General features: G+C 40.3%; 1 protein-coding gene across 8 annotated transcripts in view; it reads left to right on the top strand.

Moving 5' to 3' along the window:
* Window positions 1–26,060, top strand: part of RCBTB2 (RCC1 and BTB domain containing protein 2) — a 41,842-nt gene extending 15,782 nt beyond the window's left edge. For 7 of the 8 annotated variants that reach the window (XM_019748017.3, XM_019748020.3, XM_019748016.3 and 4 more), the window contains 11 exons: window positions 682–837; window positions 1,076–1,226; window positions 3,384–3,550; window positions 4,100–4,258; window positions 4,395–4,502; window positions 4,930–5,072; window positions 12,283–12,473; window positions 13,008–13,134; window positions 14,476–14,615; window positions 18,831–18,961; window positions 24,810–26,060. In XM_019748017.3, the coding sequence (XP_019603576.2) occupies window positions 682–837; window positions 1,076–1,226; window positions 3,384–3,550; window positions 4,100–4,258; window positions 4,395–4,502; window positions 4,930–5,072; window positions 12,283–12,473; window positions 13,008–13,134; window positions 14,476–14,615; window positions 18,831–18,961; window positions 24,810–24,950 (1,614 nt within the window). In that variant the 3' untranslated portion in view covers window positions 24,951–26,060. Of the gene's footprint in view, window positions 1–681; window positions 838–1,075; window positions 1,227–3,383; window positions 3,551–4,099; window positions 4,259–4,394; window positions 4,503–4,929; window positions 5,073–12,282; window positions 12,474–13,007; window positions 13,135–14,475; window positions 14,616–18,830; window positions 18,962–20,509; window positions 20,735–24,809 lie in introns of those variants that run through there. The other variant, XM_088792883.1, reaches the window with a different exon arrangement.
* Window positions 26,061–26,497: the final 437 nt, after the last annotated feature.

Genomic DNA, 26,497 nt, shown 5'->3' with positions numbered 1-26,497 from the left:
GCTGATACCTTGATTTTGAACTTCTGGCCTTCAGAATTGTGAGAAAACAAATTCCTGTTGTTAAGCCATTCAGTCTGTGGTACTTGGTTACAATAACCCTAGCAAACTAATACACATACTTTCTGGGTATTTCTTCCTGCCAGTCCCCAAACCTGAGTGGGGGATGAGGAAGCCGCCAAATGTTTAAAATGGTCAGAACTGACCCATCTCCTGAAACTTCTGTACCGTTTCCTTGGTGGCACCTTCAGTATTGTTCTTTTCCAAGAACTGGCTTTGTTAAGACTTCAGCAGCAGATGGAATAGCAGTCCTCTCTCTCGACCTTTGCTGTTTTTACAACCAGCCCAGTTTCCAGAGTTACATTTAAGACACAGCCAACACTGAAAGCGCTTGCTAGACATTCAACCCCTCAGAGTTCAGCCTTGGGTGATTCCTGCGTCCTTGAGGAAAATTAATAGGTGAGATCCAATTCCGTCCAGGGCCTCCGGCTCAGGGTTGCAGCGAGAGCACTACTGAAGCAGGTGAGCTTGTAAAGGCAATTTCCACAGCTGTGAGAGGCCTGTCAAAACCAGAAAGAGCTTGTTCCCCATTAAACCAGTGCTGGCTCTTCTACAGAAGTGAAAAGGGCAAAGAAAATTTAATTTGTTAATTAATAGTCTCAATATGTATTTTTTCCTTTTCAGCCGGTACAGGCTACTCTGTCGTCTTTGAAGATGTTAGATGTGGGCAAGTGGCCAATTTTCTCCCTTTGTTCTGAGGAAGAACTGCAGTTAATTCGTCAGGCTTGTGTCTTTGGCAGTGCTGGCAATGAAGTTTTATATACTACAGTAAATGATGAGGTAATTTTGGAGAAAAAATTCAGCCACACCTATTTTCAGTAATGGATTTGCTAAACTGAAGACCTTTGGGGGAACTAAGGAATTAAGGTAAAAAAAAAAAAAAAGGCACAGAGAGTAGATTCTTCTTTGTTATTATATAATGAAGCAGTTTTGTTTGAGGAGGACTATGCCTATTTGAATGTAATTATAGGTTTGTCAGAAATAGAACTGCTTGAACTAACAGTGGTTTTCCCCACAGATTTTTGTGCTTGGCACAAACTGCTGTGGCTGTTTGGGATTAGGTGATGTCCAGAGCACCATCGAACCTCGGAGACTGGATTCTTTAAGTGGCAAAAAAATAGCCTGCCTCAGCTATGGGAGTGGTCCACACATTGTGCTTGCCACAACAGGTAACCTAACAACATGGTGTAGACTTTTTTAGCTATCGCTTTGTTTGTCGAGAAACAAGACTAGGACCGCCCTTAAATTGAGCACATACTTTTTGATTGGGAAAGAGTTTTGGGCTCTGCCCTGTGCACTGGACTATACTTTATACAACATGAAATATGAACATATCTGAATATCAGAGTAAGGTAATGGAGCACATGGAATCTAGCAATTATTGGCACTTTCGATGTAAGAATGGCAATGCTTTAAGCCTATTGTGTTTATACTTTATAAGTTAATTATTTTGCATTAGAATGCTGAACTCACTCTGGACTTTCTGAATTTGAGATTCCTGATCTAAAAGCCAGATTCCAGGATCCCCTCTAACTGTTAGAATTCTGTGATTCTTACGTCAAACAGATGGATGTAGTTGGTATTAGTAATACAAGGAATTAAATATTCTCATGGCTATTTCATGAATTCAGAATAGTAAGACATTATTCAAACATATTGTAGAGTTTTTCTTAAGCTGGATATTCATGTTATTAGTATTCTTTAAACTGAAAGTAAATTTTATATTCTCTTGTATATTTATTTCACGTTTGAAAAAAGAAGTTTTAGGGATATTTTTGGTTGCCAGTAGGCTAGATCATTCAGACCACTTCTTCACTACAAACAACTGAAATTACTAGGTAAAACATTACAAAGTTTTTTTCATAAAGGCACCAAAGCACTGACAAGGCAGAAAGGAATTATCAGACCAGATGTGGGAGAGAGTGTGAACTAAGAAGTTAGAGTGGAACTTGAAGCTAATTTTGCCTTAAAGACATCTGCCTATCCACTCAAAAGGAATTGTGGTCTAATGTACTCATGAGGTGAAGGGACCATAGGTCAAAGACCTCACACATTAGGCTGGGACCACAAAGGGCCACACTCGGGGCAAGGATGAGCCAGTTCTTTTATCGCTATGGGACTGAAGAATTCCTTGGCTCTGAACAAATCAGGAAGAAAAAAAAGAAAGAAAACCTCTCCCCGAGAGGTTTAACAAAGAATTTATATTCAATTCACATCAGACTGGGTGGTCCAAGACATCTCAAGCCTTGAATTTTATTAAAGAGGGACTTTTAAGTACCTTTAAGAAGTTAACGTATATCCTTTCTTTAGGAAGGCACCTTCATTCTGGGCCTAAGGGTGTATGGTGTCACTGAAAAAATAAGTTTCCAATGGCAATTAGAAGCATGCAGTCAAAGATAACCAGGTACCTAAGGAAACAGGCACCACCAATGAGAACCAGTGAAAAAGAGCAAAAACTGACCGCTAAATATCAGATAATAAAATTATCAGACACTGATTATAGATAGCTATATTTATTGTGTTTGAAGAAATAAAAAGTGAGCTTGAGGATTCCTGTGGAGATCATAGAATATTTGAAAAAGAACCAAATATACAATATAATTATCAAAATGAAACACTCAGTGGACAAGTTTTATAGTGGTTTAGACACAGCAACATATAAAATTAATGAACTGGAAGACAGATCACAAGAAAACTGGAATGTAGCACAAAGAGACAATATGGCAGAAAATACAGATGAAATGAGTGTACTGTATTAATTCATTTATTTAAAGTTCAAAAACAGGACAAACTAAATTCTATTATTCAGGTTTATATGTGGGGGGAAATGCTTTTGTGGTGATCAGTGGTTATATTTCTTGACCTGAGTGTGTGTGCTTTATAACTATAAAACTGCATATACTGAGGGTGCCGAAAAAAATATATACAAGTGGACACTTTGGTCAATGTTGCTCAAGCAGTAGTTTGCTATAATCAGAAGTGTCTGGACCCTGGTGGTAACCACTTTGAGCACTTCTTGTAATTGCAGAAGTCAAACGTGACTTGTATTCATCTTTTGGTATTGGTATATATTGAGTATTACAATTTTAATACAGTTTTCTTTTCTTAAAATGTGTATAAATTTTTTGTCACCCTCTATATTTTATGAAATTTTATACAAGTAGATTATACTTTCCAAAAGTATTTTTTTATAGAATGAGTTTGGTGGAATAGGGAAGTTGATTAACTTTTTCACCTTAATTTTTAGTATTCATTTGTAGAAGTGTATATTTTCATATAATGAAGTAGATATTCTGAAGGTTGGTTATGTTTATTTTTATTTTCAGAAGGAGAAGTCTTTACCTGGGGTCATAATGCTTACAGCCAGCTGGGCAATGGGACAACTAATCATGGTTTAGTGCCCTGTCATATCTCTACTAATTTGTCAAACAAACAAGTGATTGAAGTTGCCTGTGGGTCTTACCATTCTTTGGTGCTAACATCTGATGGAGAGGTGAGCACAGTCAGCATAAATCTCATTGATTTTGTCAGTAAGATTATATAGATTCTGATAGCAGTCCTAGAAATATGATCATTTGATTAAAGTAACTACCTTCCTCAAAGTCAATCTTATTCTTGTTAGCACGTCATAGTCATGATGTTTCTATTATGAAGTTTACCTTTATGTAGTAAAGATTTCTATTACTGCAAAATTTAGAAGGATGTATTGTTCTTTCTATATTGCTATACCCAAGGGGGTTATTTGCAAAAAGAAAAACTCCCCCAATGCTGGAAAATATGGCTGAGGCAAAGTAGATATTCTTCTGAGTATTATGTGATACTTGATAATAATCATTGCCTTTTGTGTATGTAACACTAATAACCTAACTTTATAAATGAATACATTTTGTAAGAATGAATTTTACAAAAGCTTCTCTGCCTGAGTTGTGAAAGTTTATGGATATCAGTCACTTTGAGAGTGAAGCCTTAAGTGCATGTTAAGGTCCAGTTGAGACTCTGTGAAGTATACTGTGTTTCATTAAATGATCCTTTTTTCAAATAGGTGTTTGCCTGGGGTTATAATAACTCTGGGCAGGTAGGATCTGGATCTACAGCTAACCAGCCAATACCTCGAAGAGTCACTGGCTGCTTACAGAATAAAGTAGTTGTGAACATAGCGTGTGGGCAGATGTGCTCAGTGGCGGTGGTGGACACAGGGGAGGTAAGATTATTTCATATATTGTTTAAGAAAACCTGTTTGCCTTGTTGGTGTCATACCAACATGGTGTGTTTCTCACAACACAGAATTTGATTGCTTCTCGTCTTTTGTGGGCATTGAGTCTGTCATTTCCTCTCAGGTCTATGTCTGGGGTTACAATGGAAACGGGCAGCTCGGACTTGGCAGTAGTGGCAACCAGTCAACCCCCTGTAGAATAGCAGCTTTGCAAGGCATTCGTGTCCAGCGGGTACGTCTACTCTTTGCGTGGGCCTATTTTTTTTTTTAAGTCTTCAGTGGCAAAATTACCAATGTATTAAAAACAGCTTTCTTAGCAGGATGAAAAGTTTTACTGCTTGGATGTCTTCACTGAAGTAAAGGTTTAAGCTCTATTTCCCTGAATTAAGTTATAGAGGTTCATCAGAAAATTTATATTTCTAGGGCATTCTCATACACAGCGGTGTATTATGTCACTAAAGGGCTCATGTCTACCTTACTGTAGTTTTGCCACATGTGGGGCTGCAGCTCATTTTAGAGGGTTACTGGTTAACTTAATGCTTGCCTGTCTGGGCAGGCTGCTCTTCCCTGTTTTTCTCATTTTTGATTCTTAACCTATCTTGTGAAAACATGTTTCCTTCTATTTGCAGGCCTGAATGGATTTGGTTTTTGTCTTTCAGGTTGCCTGTGGCTACGCACACACATTAGTATTAACAGATGAAGGCCAAGTGTATGTGTGGGGTGCAAATTCTTATGGCCAGTTGGGCATTGGCAATAAAAGTAACCTGTCCTATCCTACTCCTGTCGCTGTGGAAAAGGACAGGTAATATGTGCATTTTCAAAATAACTTCAATGTTCTGTAGTGATTAAACAAATCTTAGCCATAATATACAATTGTAGGGAATTTACTGCTAGTTCTAGAATATTCTTTAACAAGAGCATTCATTCCTTTTTAAAACTGACTTTTTGAATTGTTAGGGAGTTTGACTGTGTGTTAAGTATTCCATTTTCCCTGAGCCGTAGTTCATCTATACCTCCCATAGCTGCTCTATATAAACAATGACTAACTCTCCAACAGCTATTCTACATTGTTCTTCTCCTTCACAAATCACCTTTTCCCCATCCTCATGTTCTGTTTTACATTCTTAAGAGGAAGTTGATAACATGTGAGGTCTATGTGCTGTGGTTTAGGAAGATAAAAATACCTCAAATGTGGTATAAAGCCATTCATTCAGCTACTTACAGAATTTGCCCGTTGAAAAGGGTAGGGAATCTCATTACTTCCAACTCCCAAGCTATCACTACCAGAAAGAGTAAAATGGTTAGAAGCGTGACTAGTTTTGTGCACTTGTTTGCAAGGGTGTGTTAAGTAACTGGCATATGCACATTTTCCCACCCAATTTATCCTATTATTTTTGAAGACCCTTTGAATTTCTATGGCCATATCAACTTTCCACTCTTTATTTCTTGACACAGTAGTATGGAACAAAACATTTCATTCTGGATTGTAATCATTGTAGAAATTAATACTGCTATTTTTTACTTTACCTATTAATTTTTGTTAAATCTGATTTAAAAATCAATATATAGATAAATTATCTTGCATTTGTATGCAAATCGCTTGTATTTCTCTTAGAATGAAAATGAAGAACCAAATTGTCATTTTCAACCCCCCTTGATTTTCATTTGAGTATTATAAACTGGCTAATTTTATTTAACCTATGTTAAATAGGTTTTAAAAAATTGTTTTGATTTTTTTCCCCCCAAAATCTTAGAATAAGACCTGGACTCCTTAAGAATTGGGGAGGAGGAGAGAGAATGGAGGTGTAGAATTGGTGGGCTTGCACTAAGTGCCTACAGCTATGTCATTTGCATTTCTTTTTAAAGGTAGGTCAGAGCTACTCAGTGACAAGAGAAGGGATAGTTCTGAGACTTTGAGTAATCTCACAAATACCTCAGGCCAGCAAATCCAGCAAATTTAGTATTTAGACAAAACAAAGAAGTGTTAAAAGACTGAATCAAGGTAACATACATGGAAATAACAACAACATATTTGTATGGCACTTTACCATTTTCTGGTGCTGCTACACATAACTCATCTGTCCCTGGACTTACCGAATCTGCTGCCATCTGGCCACCAGCTACCTGACCCTTTGCGCTGCTGGCCTGATAGTCCCAGAACGAGCTGCCAACGACTTCTGACTGGTCACGCAGTGACAGATGGCTTGTAAGGCAGGTTGGTGGGAGAAAGAAACAGGCAGAGAAGCAGGGCATGGAAGTTACGTGAGCGCCAAGTTCCTTACCTGGTACTTGAGAGTTACCTTTTGCTTTTCCATCTTTTAAAAAATCTTTACAATTTGTTTAAAAAACGCCTTACCTTTTTTCAATTTTTCAATTTAAATTTATTTTTTATTAAATTTGTTGAGGTGACATTGGTTAATAAAATTATATAGGTTTAAAGTGTACATTTCTATAATACATCATCTATATATGACATTGTGTGTTCACCACGCAGAGTCCGTTCTCCTTCCATCACCATGTATTTGATCCCCTTTACCCTGTTCACCCCTTCCGCTCCCACCCTCTGGTAACCACTAAACTGTTGTCTGTGTCTAAGATACTTTTTTGTTTGTTGCTTTCAGTTTATTTACCTTGTTTCATTTTTTGAAATTACAACTGTATAACAGGAAATAGCTACACACTTACACACTTGCTGTTGTCCACATAAACATAATTTTGTCTACAAATATCATGGATGATTGTTTTGAATGAGATATTCCTGCTTTGCTTAGATTTCCATGCTTGAATTTCAGGTGGTAATGTCTGAGCTTGCGGGATCTGTCACAGGAATCTTGCAAGGGAGGAATTTACGGTCTGCTGGGACTTGTTCTGTACCCACCAACCCTTTTCAATGACTGGAACTTTGCAACTATGTTATGACTTATCTCTCGGGAACTTACATCTGACTTTTTTGGAGCCCATTATAAGGAAGCTTGACTAGTTAGAAACAACAGGATTGAATTTAGGGTGGGGTGGATAGGTCTTAGTTACCTATTTACCCAGTGTAAAGTAAAAAATTTGTCTAATTGGATTCTTTGCTAAACAGCAAACGAAGGAAAACCTTTAAAAGTTTTTTCCCACCGAGGTCAGTTTATGATGAAGAATGCTAACACGTGCCAGCAATTTATGTTCACATAAAAGTAATTTTAATAATTAAAATGATTTTCTTCTCTCTAACCCAGTCATCGCCAATCTTTCTGAAGTTGTAATACTTTGATTCACTAGCATTTGTCTTTGTTCTTAAAGTTCCATAAAAACATATTTTAAGTTAAATTGGTTTAAAACCAACGTTGCCTTGAATTTTTGTGAATTTTGTGACTTGTGGAGGTAATTGGTAAGACCATGTTTCCCCGAAAAGAAGACCTAGCTGGACAATCAGCCCTAATGCATCTTTTGGAGCAAAAATTAATGTAAGACCCGGTCTTATTTTACTGTAAGACCCGGTCTTATTTTACTATAAGACCGTTTCTTAATATACTATAATATATAATATAATATAATATAATATAATATAATATAATATAATATATAATACTGGGTCTTATATTAATTTTTGCTCCAAAAGACGCATTAGACTTGATTGTCTGGCTAGGTCTTATTTTCGGGGAAACATGGTATGTGAACCTCTTACAAAACCAGGATTGGGAATCATTGCTCTGGATCTTATTATCACTATTTTTTTTCCATTATTCTTTAACCTCACAAATTACCTTCTCTCCTTGTTTTGTTTTCTGTTCTTTCTCACTCTCTACTTTGTCATTTCTAGTACTTCACGGTCATTAAGCTGTATAGTTATAGATCCTCCCATTGAGGTGACACAAAACCTACTTATTATGAACATGAAGTGGTTTCCTTTTTCATTAATAACAGCTTAATAAAGTGTGAAATACTCCAGATATCTTGACAGTAAAAGTCAATTTATAGTCATCGCCTGTTTCATATAAGGCTGGCAAATCTGAACTTCAAAATTTGCCCCTTGGTATAAATCAGATATAGGAACATATGACCGTAGGCAGGGTGTCTGGGCCGTGGCTTCCTCCCGTGCCTAGACCTGAAGGTTCCCTCTAAATTCCCTCTACTCTTCCTCCTGTGGCAGCTGCTGCAGTCAGCCAGGCCTGTGCCCCACCCCTGACTTCCCATGTGGCGCTAGTGTTCCAGGTAAATGTCACGAGGCCAGGTGAAGGCCAGGTCCACAGCCTCCCCCTCCTAACCCTTTTGCTTTGTCTGGGCCAGCCAGCATTCCCGCCTCCTGTAATGGCAAAGGTGTCTCCCCTTTTCATGGAGGCTCATAAAAGGAGGCTCCATGGAAGCTTCATGGAGACATTTCAGAAGTAAATGTAGCAATTAAATTATTTTGATTTTCTGATGGTGATAGTTTAGCATAGATGGATGGACACTGTTGTATTCCAGTCAGTTAACATGTTTCATAGAAAATTATCAGGGAAAAGGGAGAGGATCTATCATTTTAAGTAGTCTCCCAAAGTATACAAAAGTTATTCAAAAAAACTTAAGTCTTTGCCAAGTAGGTCATTGTAGAAATGATTAAATATGATAAGAACAGAGCAATTAATTAATGTTTATCTAAACACTGTTGGGCTATTCTAACCTCTCCCCCTCTCAGAGAATACTAAATTTGCTTTATAATCTAATACTAAGATTGCTTTATAACTAAAGTGGTTAAAATGTAGAAGGCCTTTTTCTTTTGTTAGCTGCTCAGATATCTGTGTATTGAGCCCCCATCACGGCATCAGACGGCACTACGTCCCCCTCCCTCCACAATGCCAGGTGGGTGTTTTCTGAGACTTTCTCCAGGGCCATCTTTGATGCCTCTTCTTCCTGTCATTGATCTCAAAGGCCACCCGGATTCCTCCCTGGCACCATGGCGTGGACATGACATGTGCACACCTATCAGCCTTCCCCAGCTCACCCGCTAGGCTGTTCTGTCTCTCCCTTTCAATCTATCTTGCACACTGTTGCCAGAGTAATCTAAGAATGTCATGGCCCTGTTACAAAGCGGTTTCCCATTTGTCTATCACATCAGATCAATTTTAAACCCTTCAGCCTTGGACTTAAGACTGACACTTCTGTTGCTAGCAAACCTCATTGCTCTGTCCTCCCCAGAGTTGCCCATCTGTTCCAGGTAGGTCCTCTTAATAGTGTATCCTCTCCAGGCTTGCTGTTTCCACCCTCTGCCTGCACATTTATACAAGTATTTCTCCCTGCCTCATATGCTCTCCTCACCCAGACCTGTGCGGCCCAGCTGCATTCCCTTTTACTTTAAATACTCATGCTCCCGGAGGAGTCCCCTGGTGTTTTCCCTTACTCACCAGAGCAATTGTAGTCAGTGCTGTACATTATGATGGTATCTGGGAATTTTTGCAGTTTCACAGATACGTCACTTCTCTCTTCAGCTGAGTCGTGAGCTCCTCGGCAGGCTCCATAGTTCCTGCAGCAGCTGTTAAACACTTTTAGTCATGGGAAGAAATGTGTATTGTGCCAGATAGCTTATTTCATTTACTCTTCACCACAAGCCTATGAGATGATTGCTACCTTGTATTTTGCTCCCTTCACCTTACTTTTTTTTGAGATGACAAAATGGATACTTGGCCTCTACACACTGCTATCTGACTCCCAACTCATGTCCTGCCCATGACACCGAGCCATCTAAAATGAAGTGTGTTGCTACTCTCATATGTGGGGTAACATATGAGGGTAAATGCTAACAGTCAAAGCACTTTTCTTTGACTAGATGTATTGTTTCCTGCTCCCTTTTCTCTATTTGTTGAAAAGAATATGCTTTTTGAGAAGCCAAATAGTACTGACCATTTTCCCCCTGTGGGCAAGGTTCTTTTGTAAACAAAAGAGATTTAGAAATTAAGATATTTGAGCCACTTGACTGACTTAACCATGCATATCGGAAAGGCCTTACTAATCTGAATTGATCATTAGAAATATATAGTCTCTACATAAGGGCAGCTTTGGCACTTAAAATGCTGAGTAGAAGTAATAGTATTAAGAAAACTCTATTAGATAGGCTACCATTTGTACACCAGACATCGTGCTTGGAGCTTAGCATTTTCTCGTTTAATTCTCACATACTGGGCCTTACAATGTGATGAAAGTGAGACTCCTAGAGCCCCAGGGCCATTCCCACAGTTACACAGCCTAGTGGTAGAGCTAGGGATTCCAACCTAGATCCAACATCCAGTCTCTCAACTCTGAGACATCATAGCCTCTTTTCCTCCAGTACTCTTGGGTTGTTTTCAGGAGCTGACAGCAATCCTGTAATAAATCAGTGAGATTACTTGGGTTGCACATGAAAACAATGTCCCAGCCTTCTGAGGCAAGCTGCCATAGCAATCTGCCAAGTTGTACGATGACCATCCTTCTTCCTTGATTGGGAAACATCTAGTTAAAGCACACAGTGGAGAAACATCTCCACCCTGCAGTTGCTAGCCTTGGTCAATGGGTCTTACCCAACCCTCAGTTGCTCGGTTTTGTTGAGTCTTTCCCAATAAGTTAATAAAATGATATACAAATTGTATTTAGTAAGACACTGTACTGGGTGCTTAGGGAGAGAGAAATAAGCTAGTGATTTAGCCTTCCAGGAAATTGTAATCTAACTTAATAGGCTTACATATACACCTGAAAAGATAACAAGGCCAGGCTAGAGTGGTGTGGACAGGAAGTACTGTACTGTAAGAACTCAGGTGAGCAAGAGACCTCTTACCTTGGGGCTGTTTGAACTGAGCTTAAAAGGTGGGTAGGATTTTTAAGACAGGAAGAAAGGAAAGAACATTCCTGAATAAGGACTTTAACTGTGAATAAAGACATTGAAGGGCAGTAAGTACATCTGTTTGTTGGAATATAGGGTGTGTGGGCAAAAGTGATTTGAAAAAAGGCTGGACATAGGTGGAAGCCAAATTATAGAAGGCCTTCATGTCACATGTCTGGATTTTATTTTGTGGGAAGTCACTGAAGGTTTCAAGTACTGATGAGAATGGTGTTGCAAGAGAATGATTCACCTGCCAGCATTGTGCAATGTGGGTCAGAGGAGAGAGAACATCTAAGGCCAAGACCTAGGAGGCTGTTACATTGGTCCAGATGTGGGGTGTGTCTGACCTGGGGTGGTGGCAGATGGGAGAATTTACAAAGACTCTATGTTATTTGTCAACTGGATATTCTGAAGAAAGTGGTGAGGAGGGAGAAGAAGTCAAAGATGATTCTGAAATTCTGAGCCTGTCTGAGGATGCGTGTACCATTGCATGCTATGACAAAATCAAGATGGCACCTCACTTGGGGTAAAATAGTTTACTGTCTTCTTTGAATCTGTATGGCGTCTTATTCTTAGGGCAAAGTAATTATTTCCAAATCAACAAAATTAATGTTTTCCATTAGGAAGTGTTCTGAGAACTACCTCCCCAGCAATCATGAACTTATTGCACTCAGGTCTAACATATATTGATCCCAGAAAACTGCACTCTTGGGCTCCAGATGACACAGTCCAGTGAATTAGAACTACTGAATTTACTGTTTGCAGTGTGAGTTGGGGTGACCTGTAGCATGCTCCATGTAACCCTAATTGGTAAAGTTTTGATGAAAATATGTATTGAACCTGGGTCAAGATGGTTGAAGTCCTTATTATCTACTTTAGCAAGTTATGTTTTAAGAAAAAAAAATTATATCACCTTTTTTTCTTTTTGGTCTTTATGCTCTTAAATTGTACTTGAATTTCAAAACGGGATGGTACATACCTTTATAGGCCTATTGGTGAGAAGTGGTAACAAGATCTTCATGAGTTACAAGTGTGTTGAAGGATAGCTTCCATGTAAGTACCTGTATATTGCCTGAAAACTTAGGACGTTAGGTGTGTAAGTCTTGTTTTGTTTTTTAAATCAATTAAACCTAAGGGAAGGAGAGATCAGTTGTTTCTTTCCCTGTTTATTGTGTTGACTTGGTGTTTGTGAATTTAGAATTATAGAGATTGCAGCATGCCACTCTGCCCACACCTCTGCCGCCAAGACCCAGGGGGGCCACGTGTACATGTGGGGCCAGTGCCGGGGCCAGTCGGTGGTCCTGCCTCACCTCACCCACTTCTCCTGCACGGATGACGTGTTTGCCTGCTTCGCCACTCCCGCTGTCTCCTGGCGCCTCCTGTCTGTAGGTGAGCTGATCACTGTCCAATCGGGTGATGGCTTGAAAACAGGAAGAGAATGCTGGCGCTCTTATTTTGACAGGAAGGACTTTGTTAAGTGCAGTGTCATATGATTTGTTTCCCGCTATTGAGCTCCTGTGAAACAGAACTAGTTTGATTAATTTTTCTTAAAAGTGTCAGCCACCAACATTACGGTACATACTAAATTAAAAGTATTTTTATTTGACTCCTTTTTAATTTGACTGGGAAACCATATCTTTTCTTTTTAGCTACTATATTTACTCAAACATTCAAAAATTTCAATTAGTGAGGTGGTTTTGGACTTTTTAGTTGTTTTGGTAGATTTACAAGCAGATGTGTGTGAGGTTCTAATCCTTGATGATAGAGATGTGCAACTGTATTTAGGGCAAAAAAAGCATTGCTCAGTCAGTCAGTTATTTTGGAAAATTGGTATTTTCATGAGTGTCAACAGAGCAATGCTATACTGTAGCCTGCATTTTCATTATGTCTGTAGTCAATTCTATGGTGTTGTTATTCTCTTAGAGCCTGACGACCACCTCACAGTGGCTGAGTCACTGAAAAGGGAATTTGACAACCCCAACACCGCAGACCTGAAATTTCTGGTGGATGGAAAGTATATTTATGCACATAAAGTCCTCCTCAAAATTAGGTAAGGAATCATTTATTTTGAGAATTGAAATAAATACATTTATTATTTGCCAATCCAAGGAACTATGCTAGGCACTTCAGTAATTATGAAAAAAATGTAAGGCAGTTTTTGCTCTTATGAGCTTATAATGCAGCCGGGGAAAATACATTATACATGAAACAAGAAATAAGAGAGGCTGGATGCAGTGAGTGCCGGGGGTGTGGTTCAGGGCCTAAGTACCGTAGGCTTCCTGAGAGGAAGACAAATGGTCTGCCCCCCTTGGCCTCAGAGAGCAGCCAGTTGCCACTGGGTGAGTGTGTCGTGTGCTTCTGGCACTGCAGGAACTGCTTCGACACAAGCCACAGCCCCCTAGCTAGGAGCTGGGCCCAGCCCATCAGCGTCACTCCCCTCAGTCAGCTTTGTGATGCTGAACTTATAGATGCTTGAAAAAAGGGAAGAGGAGGCTTTTCCAGAGCAACAAGGTCTCGGGTAAAGCGAACCCAGATTTTTAAGGAATCAGATTCATTGATGTATACTTTTTGAGGAATGAGCTACATACATTTAAAGTGTGCATTTCAGGAGCTTTGACATATGAGTACATGTGAAAGCATTGCCCCAAATCAAGATATGGTATGTTTCTGTCACCCCTCAAAGATCCCTCATACCCCAGCCCTGGGGCCAGCACTGATCTTTCTGTCACTATGGATTAGGTAGCATTTTCTAGAAGTTTATACAAATAGGATTATACAGTATATCCTATTCTGTGCCTGGCTTCTTTTAACATATGATTTTGAAAATCATCACATTGTTGTATAACACATATTTAAATCCTACTGCAACGAACGCTCTATAGCATTTTAGTCTACAAACGCTGTTATATTCTGAGGTTAGGGTTTCAGCATATGAGGAATTGGGGGACACGTAATTCAACCCATAAGAGGAAGTGAAGAAGAAACAAAATTACTCAGAGGTTATAAAAATAAACTCACATGGTTTCCATAAATGCTGCTCGATGGACGTGGCATGGGCACTATGCCAGGGAGGAGGCAGTTTCCACCTGGCGTGGCCACAGGGGCAGGTCCAGCACAACAGGGGAGCACGTGCAGCCTTGTTGCAGGTCTAGCACAACAGGGGAGCATTTGCAGCCTTGTTGAGTTAATGGTCGTTTGGAAACTGGCCAGCACAGGAAGCGAGGGGTGAGGGCAAAGACACGAAGGTGTGAAGCTTGGAGAGAGTCACGTGTGGTGCTGCTCTTTCTCTTTCTCCGTCAGCTTTTCCCCCTTTGAGCCCCACAGGACATGCTCCCTGCAGTCGTCTGCTCTTGCCCAGAACTTAGGACCTGACATGCTTTTCTTCCTTCAGGTGTGAACATTTTCGTTCTTCGTTGGAAGACAGTGAGGATGATATTGTAGAAATGAGTGAATTTTCATATCCTGTTTACCGAGCCTTCCTGGAATACCTGTACACAGACAGCATCAGCCTTCCCCCTGAGGAGGCAGTAGGTAATTGCCACCGGACTTGACCAAGAGCTTAGCAAAATGCTGGGTGACTTGGCAAAGGTGGTTTCTGTCGCACCTAAATGAAAGTCTCTGTGCGAGCATCACAGAAGGAGTTCTCTTTTTGTGTTGAACCCAAACTCTTTCCCCTTGTTACTACTTCACACAGAGGTTGACTGGCTAGATCAAATAAGAGATAGATGACTTATCAAACCATCACCACTGTGGAGCGGGTGCCATTCTTCCCTAATTACTGTATGTAAATATTGTGCATAACGTTTAGCTAGCACCCGGCTGCCCTGAAGATGCCTGCATTACAAAAAAGATAAAATGCACATCATAAAAAGCCCTGCTGGTCTCCATAACTGTGAATTTCCCTTCCAGATTGCTTTGGGATACATCACTGTGGTCTGGTGCATCCTGTCTGGAAAGGAGTGAGGGGCGTTCCTGGCACCTCAGGCTAACTGACAATAAAAGAGCAACACGGGGTGGGGGTGGGGTGGGGGGGGAGTCCAATGGGCGCAGAGTAAAAAACACACTAAGTTTCAGGTTACAGCTGTCAGCAATATTGTTGGCCAGTGGTACAGAGAAATTCGGGAACTACTTCTACAAGGCACTAAAAGAAGGGTTCGACCCCCCAATTTTTAAATTAAACACTCATTTTACATGTATAAACCAATAACACTTTTTCCCAGATCAGTATTTCATTTTACTCAGGTAAACAGAGGACTGATTTCTGAAGCTTTATAGCCTTCCTTCCTTCCTTCCTTCCTTCCTTCCTTCCTTCCTTCCTTCCTTCCTTCCTTCCTCCCTCCCTCCCTCCCTCCTTCCCTCCCTCCCTCCCCCCCTCCCTCCCTCCCTTCAATGTATTACATTCATACATGCCCTCGGTGAGCTGCAGCTCCTCTCCGTGTCTGAGGAGACAGACGGAGGCCCTGCCCCTGTGGAGCTTGTATTCAGATGAGGGAGACCAGCCCTAAACAAATAAATACAGGCCTTCAGTTGGGAGGGTGAAGGGAGGCCTCCATCAGGAGGTACACTGAGCAGAGACCTGGGGGAGGCGTGAGGGAGCGAGCCACGCAGATACCCGAGGAAGAGCGCTCTAAGTGAGGAAACAGTAGGTGCAAAGGTCAGACAGGAATATGTTTAGCAGGTGGAGGAAGACGAAGGGGGCCAGGGTGGTTGGGGTGGACTGAGCGAGGCTGATCGTCTAGGAACTGAGGTCAGACAGAGCTGGGCAAGAGTGCGCATAACCTCGGAAGCCATGGTGAAGAGCTTGCGTTTTATTCTTGGTGTGATGGAAAGCCTTGCAAGGTTCTGAGCATAGGGATTGTGTTCTGTAGGATTTGCTGTGACTCTAAGAGTAAAATGAAAAGAAAAAAGTGGCTTAAACAAGATCGTTTGTTTCTGTCTCTCAGGGTTACAGTACAGGGCATTCGTACATGTGGCCCGTTCCTAGGATCCAAGACTGCATCTGCATTATGGGCAGGAGAGAGGAAGGGACAGTGACACGGGGGCCTTAAGGAAGGGTCCTGGAAGTTCCACTTATTTCAGACCATAGACCAGAGCTGACTGAGGCCATCACCGAACTGCCTAGGAGAGAAGCTGGGTAAAAAACACACTAAGAAGCTGGGTAAAAAACACACTAAGAAGCCATCTCCAGATGGCCAGGACTCAGCTAAATATTCTATGATTTTGGAAGAAAGGGAGCGCGAGTGTTTGTGTGTCGTGGGGAAGCAACAAGCAGCTTCTACCACAGGAGAGATGGGGTTTGTTTTGAAAAGATGAGTAGTTATAATGGTTCAGGTGTGAGATGACGGTACCCTGGTTAGTGTGGTGCAGCAGTGGTGGTGGTGAAAAGAGATCAGATTCTGGGTATATTTTAAAGATGGAGCTAATGGGTTTTGCCGAGGGATGGGATGTGGGTTGGAGGGAAAGAGAAGGATGACTGCTCTGACGTACTTGGCCTGAGTGGCTGGGTTAACGGAAGTATCAGTCAGTAAGATGAGGAAGGTGGAGAGGTGTTGCTCTTGAGTTTGACAAGTCAAAGGAGCTTGAGCTGCTCTATGAGACCCCCAGTGGCAGTTATTTGGTAGGCCCACCCCAACATTTGCAGGGCCCTGGGCAAGAGTCCAGATGAAGGGCCACGTACCATGTCTAAAAGCTTATTTATGTGTCAAGCTAACAAACTTCAGATAAAATACGTTTAGTCCTCGTACCTTGAGAACTATACCTTCATTGAGAACTGAAAGGCCACGTTGGAGTTTTAGTTGGAATTTAGTTATAGGACTCCTGGGAGTTGTGCACTGGAGCACAGTGGCCCCGGGGTGGGTGTGGGTGGGGGGACGACAGGCCTCTGGCGCCAGCTGCAGCCTGCCGCCTTTCTTCTCCCACCACCAGCTGCATCCTGCCTCACAAGGGCTATGTGGGCACCCCGGCCTGCACGTCCAAGCTCTATCCACTCCACCCCGGGCCACCCTTGGGACTGGGGGTCTGCACTTGGGTAGTATGGTTTGGAGGGAAGGAAATACCCACACGTGCCCTCAGGGCTAATTAGGCAGAGAATCCCAGGATCCCACATCCCCAAAGTGTGGTCTAAGAGTGAGTGGGTGCATGGCTCCTTGGCCACACTTTTGGTGAGGGGTGTGCCTGGAGGAGGCACAGAGCAGGGACTTGGGGCAGGGTCCTCCCTCAGGGCATTTCTTGTGGTACATGCAGATGTGAGTCTCAGCTTGGGAGGTATAGGGCCACTGATGAGATTTTGGGAGTTGAGAACTGACCAAAAGCAATCGCGCCTTTCACAACTCTCAAGATTTCAGCATCCTCCAATGGGCCATAGGTCTTTCTTCCATAACTTTGATAATGTTTATCATGTTACAGTGAAAGTAAGTTTCCAACCAAATTCTTCCACGTGTGCAAAACTTAGCAGCAGACAGATACAAAGAGTTAATGTTGTAAGACTGATGAAATCCCTGTCTGTCCATTAGGCCCTCAGTGAAGTAGCTTGCATGAAAGGTTAGCTTGAAGTGGATGTGACGATATTCTAGCAGCAAGATTCAGCTGATCTTTTGGTCAGGTGGCAACCTAGACCTGGATGCAGACCTAGCGAGTATACTTCTCCAAAGGTGTAGGGCTGCTGAGCTCATGGTGCTTGCACCCCATTCATGCGAGGGCATAAGGACCTTCACAGTATTTCTAGCCAAGCCACATATCCCTAAGATCACTCAGTTCACCAATGACAAAGTATTTCAAGCACTCTTTAATGAGAATCTGAAGCTCCCGAAGGGTCTTTCAAATGCCAACTGACCGTTCCTGATTAGAGCACTTCAGTGCCCCTTGAGGTAGATTAAAATGAACTCACATATGTATATCCCTCTATGTCGAATTATTTGAAAGTAGATGACAGATAATGTAACAGGAATCATCAGCATTTATAGGTGGTATTTAAATCATGGGGCTGGAATCACTTAGGGAAGTAAGTGAAGTAAGAATCTGAGGATTGAACGCTGCGGGACTCAAATATTTGGAAGTCAGGAAAAGGGGTCCAGCCAGGAAACTGAAGAGTAATTAAGGAGAAGAAAAACACTGTAAACAAGTAACAAAACATTTCGTCAACACACGGAATTCTGTGTCAGTCTTGAGGAAGATGAAACTGGAGAACAGCCCCTTGGACTTGTCCCTATGGAAGCCATGAGTGACAATCACAGGTGTGATGTCAGAGTGGAAGGGGTGGGGTTCTGCCTGAGGTGAGAAAGTGGAGGCAGCGAGTAGGGATGACTCTCCCCTGGAGGTCTGCTGTAGAGAGGAGCAGAGAAATGGGGTAGGGTGATGGGATACAAATGTGTGCACGAAGGCTTTTCTTTTTTAAAACGATGAGCACTGTTGTGGCACGTGCGTATGCTGGTGGAGATGACCAGGCAGCAGATATTGGTAATGTGGGTGGACGGATAATTAGAGCGGCATTTCTAGGAAGTATATTAAAGCCATTTTCACTGTGCTCCTATTTTTCCACAGCTCCTTGTTTGTGTGTCGTATTTGTTCAGTTCAGCTCCATTCCTAGGTAGTCACCTGCTCAGAGTGTAAGTCAGCACAAGTCTGTTTTACACAGCCTTCCCCAAGGATTATATTCAAAAGAACATCAAAATCATCTGTGAAGTGGTGCGTGAGTTTAAATCAGGATGCTTGAAATCACTCTCCCTAATAAACATGTCTTTCCACAAGGGTTGCTAGACTTGGCTACATTTTATAGAGAAAATCGTTTGAAAAAGCTCTGCCAACAAACTATCAAGCAAGGAATCTGTGAGGAAAATGCCATTGCTCTGCTCTCTGCTGCTGTGAAGTACGAAGCTCAGGTAAGAAAAGCATTTTGTCAACTCGCTGACCTAGAAAAAATAGATGTCTACTTCATATCTTAAATGAAACTAAAATCTAGGTAGATGAAAGACTTAATGTAAACAAATACAGTAAAGTATCAGAAAAAATATTAGTGAATATTTATGTAATATTACCTGGAAGGCAGAAACTGTAAAGGAAAAAATTGATAGAGTTGATGTCAAAATGATAAAAAAAAAACATTTATACACCAAAAAATGCCACCTGGAAAATTAAAAAATAAACAGTACACTCGGAAAATGTTTGCAACATATAATGATGCAAGTTTGGTGTAGTTAACGTATAGTTCTTAAAAAACAAAAAGAAAACGAGGAATTTGAAAAAAATGAACGAAATAGATTTATGAAAAAATGAAAGCAAGGTATAATTTTTCATCTGTCATACTAGGGAATATATTTTTAGAAATAATACAGGCTCAGAACAGTGAATGTTCTTCTAAACTGCTGACAAAAGTGCAAATTGGTACAGTCATTATGGGGTGCAATTTGATATAATATGTATTAAAAGCTTTAATGATGTAATCCTTTAAGAAATTCACTTACAGGAGTTTGTCTGAAGGAAGTAATTATGGATTGAGGCAAAGATTAACTTCTGAGATGTTTACTGCAGCATTGTTTATAATTTTGAAAAATTAGAAAAAGTCAACATGAACAGTAGAGGACTGTTTAAACTATACGATGTTAATACTATGATATTGTGCATCTAACTAACATTAATTGAAAAACTATGTTATTTTTATTTTTTAAGTATAAATAGCTGAATTAAAGACTGAAATTCATTATCTAAATAGAAAAACCTGAAAAATATAGCAAATAGTTATCTTTGAATTGTGCAATTATGGATGATTTTCATTTCCTTATCTTTGCTTGTTTTTCCTGAACTTTCTACAGTCACCATGTATTGTTTTGATAATAAAGAAAGGAAAGAAAACCTGTCTTGGAGCTAAATCTTTAGGAAACAGGCTATATTTCTTAGAGTCGATTTCCTTTTGGTATAAGGATATCCTTTCTTTTGGTTAAAAAAACAGGGACATTTTAGCGGAAAAAAGGTTATAACTTCTTTTCTGCTTATATAAATAATATGCTTATTAAAGAACACTTGGAAAATACAAAAAGTATGAGGAAGGAAATGACTCATCAACCAGAGAACATAACATTTTCACACAGCTCCTGATTTTTGACTAGCTTATCTCTAAGTGCTAGATTTTTTTTTTTTAACGTAACATTTAAAATAATCTTACCCACTTTGAAACACAGTCATTTAAAAGCATAGTGAATGCTTGTCTTTCATTGTGGTAATGCTACATTGGGCACATGCAAAATGCTTTTTGGCCAAAATCAATGTGCTTTTTCTAGTTTGTTAAACTCATGTGATAATACTGGACTCTGGTGGGCTACCTCAGATGACAAGATAGTGGGTGTATAGTGTTTCCATCTGAACTAGACTTAATTTCCAAGACTTTTTCATATTCCCTATTTATGTGAATTATTTGTATTGTTACCTTCCAGCCCTGTTTTCTAGGAAGTAAGTGCCTGGAGGAATGGAAGGACTTTACTTTGCTCACAAGTGAATCCCTAGTGCCTAGGAAAGTGCCTGACACATAGTAGGCGCTCATTAAATGTTTTTTAATGAATGTTCAACTTTGCCTGTAAAGACACTGTATTTTACTACAGCCTATTTAACTAATTGTTGTACCCTAAATTAGTATAATAGATTATAAGTAAAATAGACCATATGTATACTTAAAATACAAGTTTTTATAAATAAAGGTATATTTGCTTTGGCTAGTCTTTTTACTTGCTGATTCTAATCATGTAATGGGCTTTTTCAGCAAGTTATTATCCCTCATGCTAGACTCTAATTAATCTGAGGTAGGGATTATTCAAAGCACAGTTCATATCTCTTTTAATCATTAAAAGAACCTGTTAAAATATAGGCATTATTATTGGTCTCAATTTACAAATGAGGAAACTGCAGGTTGGAGAGATTAAGTAAATGCTTAGTAAAGTAGTAAATTGCAAAGCTGGTATGCAATCCAAGTGGATTGCACAGTTTTCAAAACCACACATTTAACTCCAGTTCTCTATAGCCCCCGTCCCCTCCATATTTTAAAACCAGCGGTGTTTATTCACTGATTCAACAAATAGTCACTGAGTGCCTATTATATGCTTGGCACTGTTCTAGACACTAAGGGTACAGCAAGTGAACCAAATAGAACAAAATCTTTGCCCTCATGAACTTTCTGGTGAGGGGAGACGGGCAATAAATAAGTGAATACAATATGTAGTATGTTAGATGGTGGTAAGTGATATGGAAAAAGTAAGGTAGAGAAGGGAGATAGCAAGTGCCAGGCTGAGATTTAAGTTGCGAGTTTTAACGGGTCAGGGAAGGAAGGTGACACTGAAAAGGCGACTTGAACGACTTGGAGATATGTATGGAGGGAGCTGCTAACGGGAAGAGAAAGGTACAGGCCCTGATATGGGCCAGCAAGATGGGTGTGGGCGGAGGAGAGCGAGGGAGGATGCCACAGGGCAAGTCAGAGACGGTGTGTGAGGATGGATGTGTGTGAGGGAGGCAGGGCCGGCAGAGCTCGCCAGCAACGTGAAGGGATCCGAGTTCCAGTGTGAGTCAGTGGAGGGACTGGCGAGGAGCAGACGTGAGCTGACTGACAGTGCAAGTACTCTAGCTGCTGTGTGGGGAATAGTTTAGGAGGCTGGATCATCCAGTAAGTAATGATGGTGGATTGGTCCAAGTTATTAGCTATGGGGCTGCTGAAAAGTGGCTGGAGTTTAAATATATTTTTAAGGTAGAGCCAACAGGCTTTGCTGATAGGTTGAATGTGGGGTGACGAAAAAAAAGATGACAACTTAGGATGACTGCAAAGTTTTTGACCTGAGCAACTGAATGGATGAAATCATCATTTACTGAAACAGGGAAGATGGGGCAGAGCAGCATTTTGGGGGACATATCAGGACTTTTATTTTGAATATGTTAAGTTTCTGATGTCTATTAAACATCCAAACAAAAATGCTTAATAAACAAGTTGGATAAACAAGCCTGGAGTTTAGTGTAGGGGAGAAATGTAAAGTCGTGAGACTGACAGGAAATAGGCAGGTGTGAGGATTACACTTCGTTTCGAGGTCAAGGAGGTAAGATCGAGCAAAGGAGTCAGCAGGGAGGTAAGAGACAGACTAGGAGACTGTGTCGTAGCAGTTAGAGGGAGGCAGAAGTCAGCCACCAAGCCAGATGCCGCTGCTTGTCAGCTGAGAACTGAGAGCTAACCATTGGACTTGGCAATAAGGCCATGGGTGACCTCAGCAGCAGTGTCAGCAGCGATGGGGGTAAAAGCCTGACTGTGGAGAATGGAAGTCGAGGAATTGGGGATGGAGAATATAGATAAATTTTCCTGGTAATTTTACTATAAAGGTAGGAAGAGGAACAAAACTGGTGATGATTGGAGGGCCATATGAAGTAAAACGTATTTTTTACTTTTTGAAGATGAAGGCAGTTAAAGCATATTTGCGTAATAATACAGATGATCCAGTAAAGGAAAGAGGCAGGTACCGTGTTTCCCTGAAAATAAGACCTAGCTGGACAATCAGCTCTAATGCGTCTTTTGGAGCAAAAATTAATGTAAGATCTGGTCTTACATAAGACCCAGTCTTATAGTAAAATAAGACCTGGTCTTACTATATAATAGTAAAATGAGACCGGGTCTCATATTAATTTTTGCTCCAAAAGACGCATTAGAGCTGATTGTCTGGCTAGGTCTTATTTTCGGGGAAGCACGATATGCAGGGACAGTTGCTAAGTGGCGTCCTTAGGAGGTGGGAGACACTGGGATCTCATGAAAGAGCGAGACTAGCCTTAGACGGATTATGGGCTGTTCCTCCAGTTACAGGAGAGAAGACAGTCCACACGTGTGTAGGCGGGTCGGCCAGAGATCCGGTGCAGGAGCTTGTGGAGGTTCTCTTCCCAGTGAAATTGGAAGGAAGCTTGGAATGAGGATGAGATGGGAGGTGTTGGGGTTTGAGGAGAGAAAGTGTGAGTGAGTCACATAGGACTGTGAGGATGAATGAACCAAGGAAATGGGGTGGATTGCTGGACAGAAGGGCCCAATTTTAAACATGAAGCCATAGAAAGTAGTAGCATTGAAAATATAAGTACACGTCTTTTCTGAACAATAATGGGGCCTTGTTTTATATGCATAGAATGCATGATAACCAAATATCACTCTATGCCGATTCCTTTAATTCTTAGAATCAAGGAACTCTTTCCAGTTCCTGTCCTTCTTTAGTAATGATGGGAAGTCCCCAGTCTAGAAAAGTAAAGCAAGGTGGTTCCCAGTGGTAACTTCTGATGGTCCTTTTGTTCTCCCATTAATTAGCATCTTTACTGCAGCTGTCCAGATTTATGACTTCACACTACCTACCCATCTAACCACAGACATTTGTACTTTCATGTGTGTGGTGTAGGTATGAACTTCTCCCGTCTTTGTAGAATTCAGCTGGAGAGACTGTTCCTCTGTTTCACTTCAGTGTGCTATAGGCAAAAATGTCATTTCTAAAAATTTAAGCAAGAGCCATAATTTTAAATGGATATTGGTATATTCAGTATGTATTCATGAAGCACATTTTATGTGTAGTCACATGCCACGATACCAAGTGAGTGTGTAGAATTTTGCCTGTTTTATCACTTGGGGTTTACCTGGGACTGAGAGATGTTATTCACAGCTGTGTTTAGGGATGAAATAATAAGCTTTCCTCATGGAGTTTGTTTCTTACTTAACACGTACTGTGAATCTGCGTGTACACTGATTGGCATGGCTCTCGGTATTGCTAATTTTTGTCTGTTTTTTCATCTCTAGCATTTGCTATAATTTACATGTGTGTGAAGAAGCAAAGATGCTAGTGTGCAATGTGTATATATGATTGCTTGGAGATTATTTTTGGCTTGATTTTTTTATAAATTAGCTTCAGCTAATAGAGAGGAAACTTCTAGTCCTGGGTCAAGATGGCAGTGCAGCCCAGGGTCGGAGGCATGTGGGAGTCTCTGAAGGCCAGCCTCACTTTAGCTCTAATTCGTCTGGGGCCAAAAAAGCATCCAGCCCCCTCCATTCTGACTCTCAAGTTTACAGATCTAATTAAGAGAATTACTGCGGATTATTCTTAGGCCTAGGGTGCATCACAGGAAGCCAGAAACAACAATCTGCAGAATTTCCCTTAGGAGAAAGTCATGATTTCTTCAAAGCATTTTCCCAGTTAAGATTATTGAAGGTATGCAGGGTCTGATGAAATCCAACCATCCCATCCTGTCTTCTTGGACAGGAAAAAGAGCAGTGGCTTGTTAATGACTTCAGAGAAGTCGTTTCCCAGCATTACTATTTTGAACTTTTTCTCACATACTCTTTACAGGAAGAAATAGCTAAAGCCCTTAGGGGAATATAAAAGAGGAGTGTCATACTTTCAACAGATATTGAAAGTGGAATGAACAATACAAATACTATCACTATAAAAGGTACAGAGTTCATACACGTAGGTGCCTGTCTCTGGGAATAGAAAGTCAGATTCTTTGCATTGGTTGGTGTGGAGGAACTTGAATGTTTTATTGTTATTTACATTTTTACAAGCATAGGTTCATATCTGCCCTATAGTTTTATAACTATTCTTTAGGTATTGCTGTACCACCATTTCTTCCTATTGGCCTTCAAATACCTTTACATGACTGCGTGGTTTAGGAATTGTCATTTTATGTTGCATTGCATTAGGAAATACAAATTTGTTAAAATACTTTTTTTGTTGTGCCTAGGATTTAGAAGAATTCTGCTTCAGGTTTTGCATAAATCATTTGACTGTAGTAACACAAACTTCAGGCTTTGCAGAAATGGACCATGATCTCCTCAAGAACTTTATCAGCAAAGCAAGCAGAGTTGGAGCCTTTAAAAATTGATCCTCTCACCTACAGGAAACAATTTTTAACACTTCCATTTTCCCTGCAAAAGCCAGAGAATGACTTTTCTGTAATAGTATTTATGATGAGCTACATTTGGCTGAATACTTAACGTTCTGTTAAAAGGATGGCGGTGGTCAGTGTTCCCCATCGGCTGAAATCCAAAGTTGACACTGAAGGCATTAAATGCTCTGATCAGAAGTGAGCTCCAGGGGGAAAACAAAATATCTTTTTCTATTTACCATGTCTTCTTTTGAGTCTCTTAAGTTAGACACTTTTGGCATATCCGTCTAAGTGTACGCATTCTAGCCAAGGTTCCATTATTCAGCAGGCTGATCTCACGTAGATAGCTGACAAGGAGTATTGTCACTTCCACACTTTCTGCATCCAGCACAGTGCCTTGCATATAGTAGGCACTCAATTTTTAAATAAATCTTAAGTTTGCCTTGAGAACAGCTTTGTTTGTGGGATATTGGATGAAGGAAAAACTTGCACAAAAACAAATTTCAAACAGCTGGTATCTATTAAGGCTCATATTCTTCTGGTGCATCGTTCTAAGAAATAGTGGCTAATTTAGAGCATTAATTAGAATTCACAAAAGGCCTTGGCAATTAAATTGTCAAAAGCCCAAGGGCTAACTTTAATTTTCAGTTTACTCTGAGTCATTGATTTCTCCTATGGGATTATTGAATATGAAGTACTATCTTTGAATGAATGTTATTTCTGGGCTCATCTGCCTTATATAATTGCCTTTGTGTTAAGAGAGATTTGCCTCTGTAAGTAAAAAAAAATGATTATGTGTTTTTCTTGTAGTTGACTTTTGCGTCACTATAAATCAGGTCTCAACCTGGCACAGTATAAAGTACTAGCTGAAAAGGAGCTAATACTTACATTTCATGTACAACGTTAAGAATGAGATAAATTTGTACTTTTTAGATCAAAACAAGTTGCCCAACTATGAAAGAAACTGGAATGGGATGTAGGACGTGGCATCAAAGTTTCCTAAGAGGTATTCCACAGGATGATACTATGTAAAGAAAACTCTTTTGGAGTTAGAAACCTTGTTCTGATGCTGGACTATTTGATAATAAAGTGCTTATTTGCAGATAATAGATGTGTGTGTCTTTTAATCCCTATGAAGCGGCAAAATTATATCAACCTTATGTCTCTTAGATATACATAAATCCATTTGATATAAGCTTGTTTTCTAAAGCAGTTATGCAGATAAGGTATCATAGCAAAGCCTACTTAAAACATAAATGGTTAGAAACAGCTTACTGTTCCTATCATTGACTGCAGTCATGTTAGCATCATTAGTTTCCTTCTGTTTATCCATTTTGCAGACCTCATCTTGTAAAAGCAAAGTCAACTGGATGCCTCTAGTTCTAAATCACAAGCCTATTTGGGGAATTATATAGTCTTATTCCGTTATTTGTTATTGTAAAGTTCACCATATACAAGTTGTTTTCATTTTTTGGTAAATTTGTTCTTTTATCCAGCAAATAAATATTCAAACCTGGGTATTACCTACAGCTATCAGTTTTCGC

Source organism: Rhinolophus sinicus, chromosome 16 (genome assembly GCF_057876585.1).
Source record: "Rhinolophus sinicus isolate RSI-liver-muscle chromosome 16, RSI-T2T, whole genome shotgun sequence".
NCBI lineage: Eukaryota > Metazoa > Chordata > Mammalia > Chiroptera > Rhinolophidae > Rhinolophus > Rhinolophus sinicus.
Note: the sequence above shows the minus strand (reverse complement) of the source record. Positions and strands in the feature narration are given on the sequence as shown.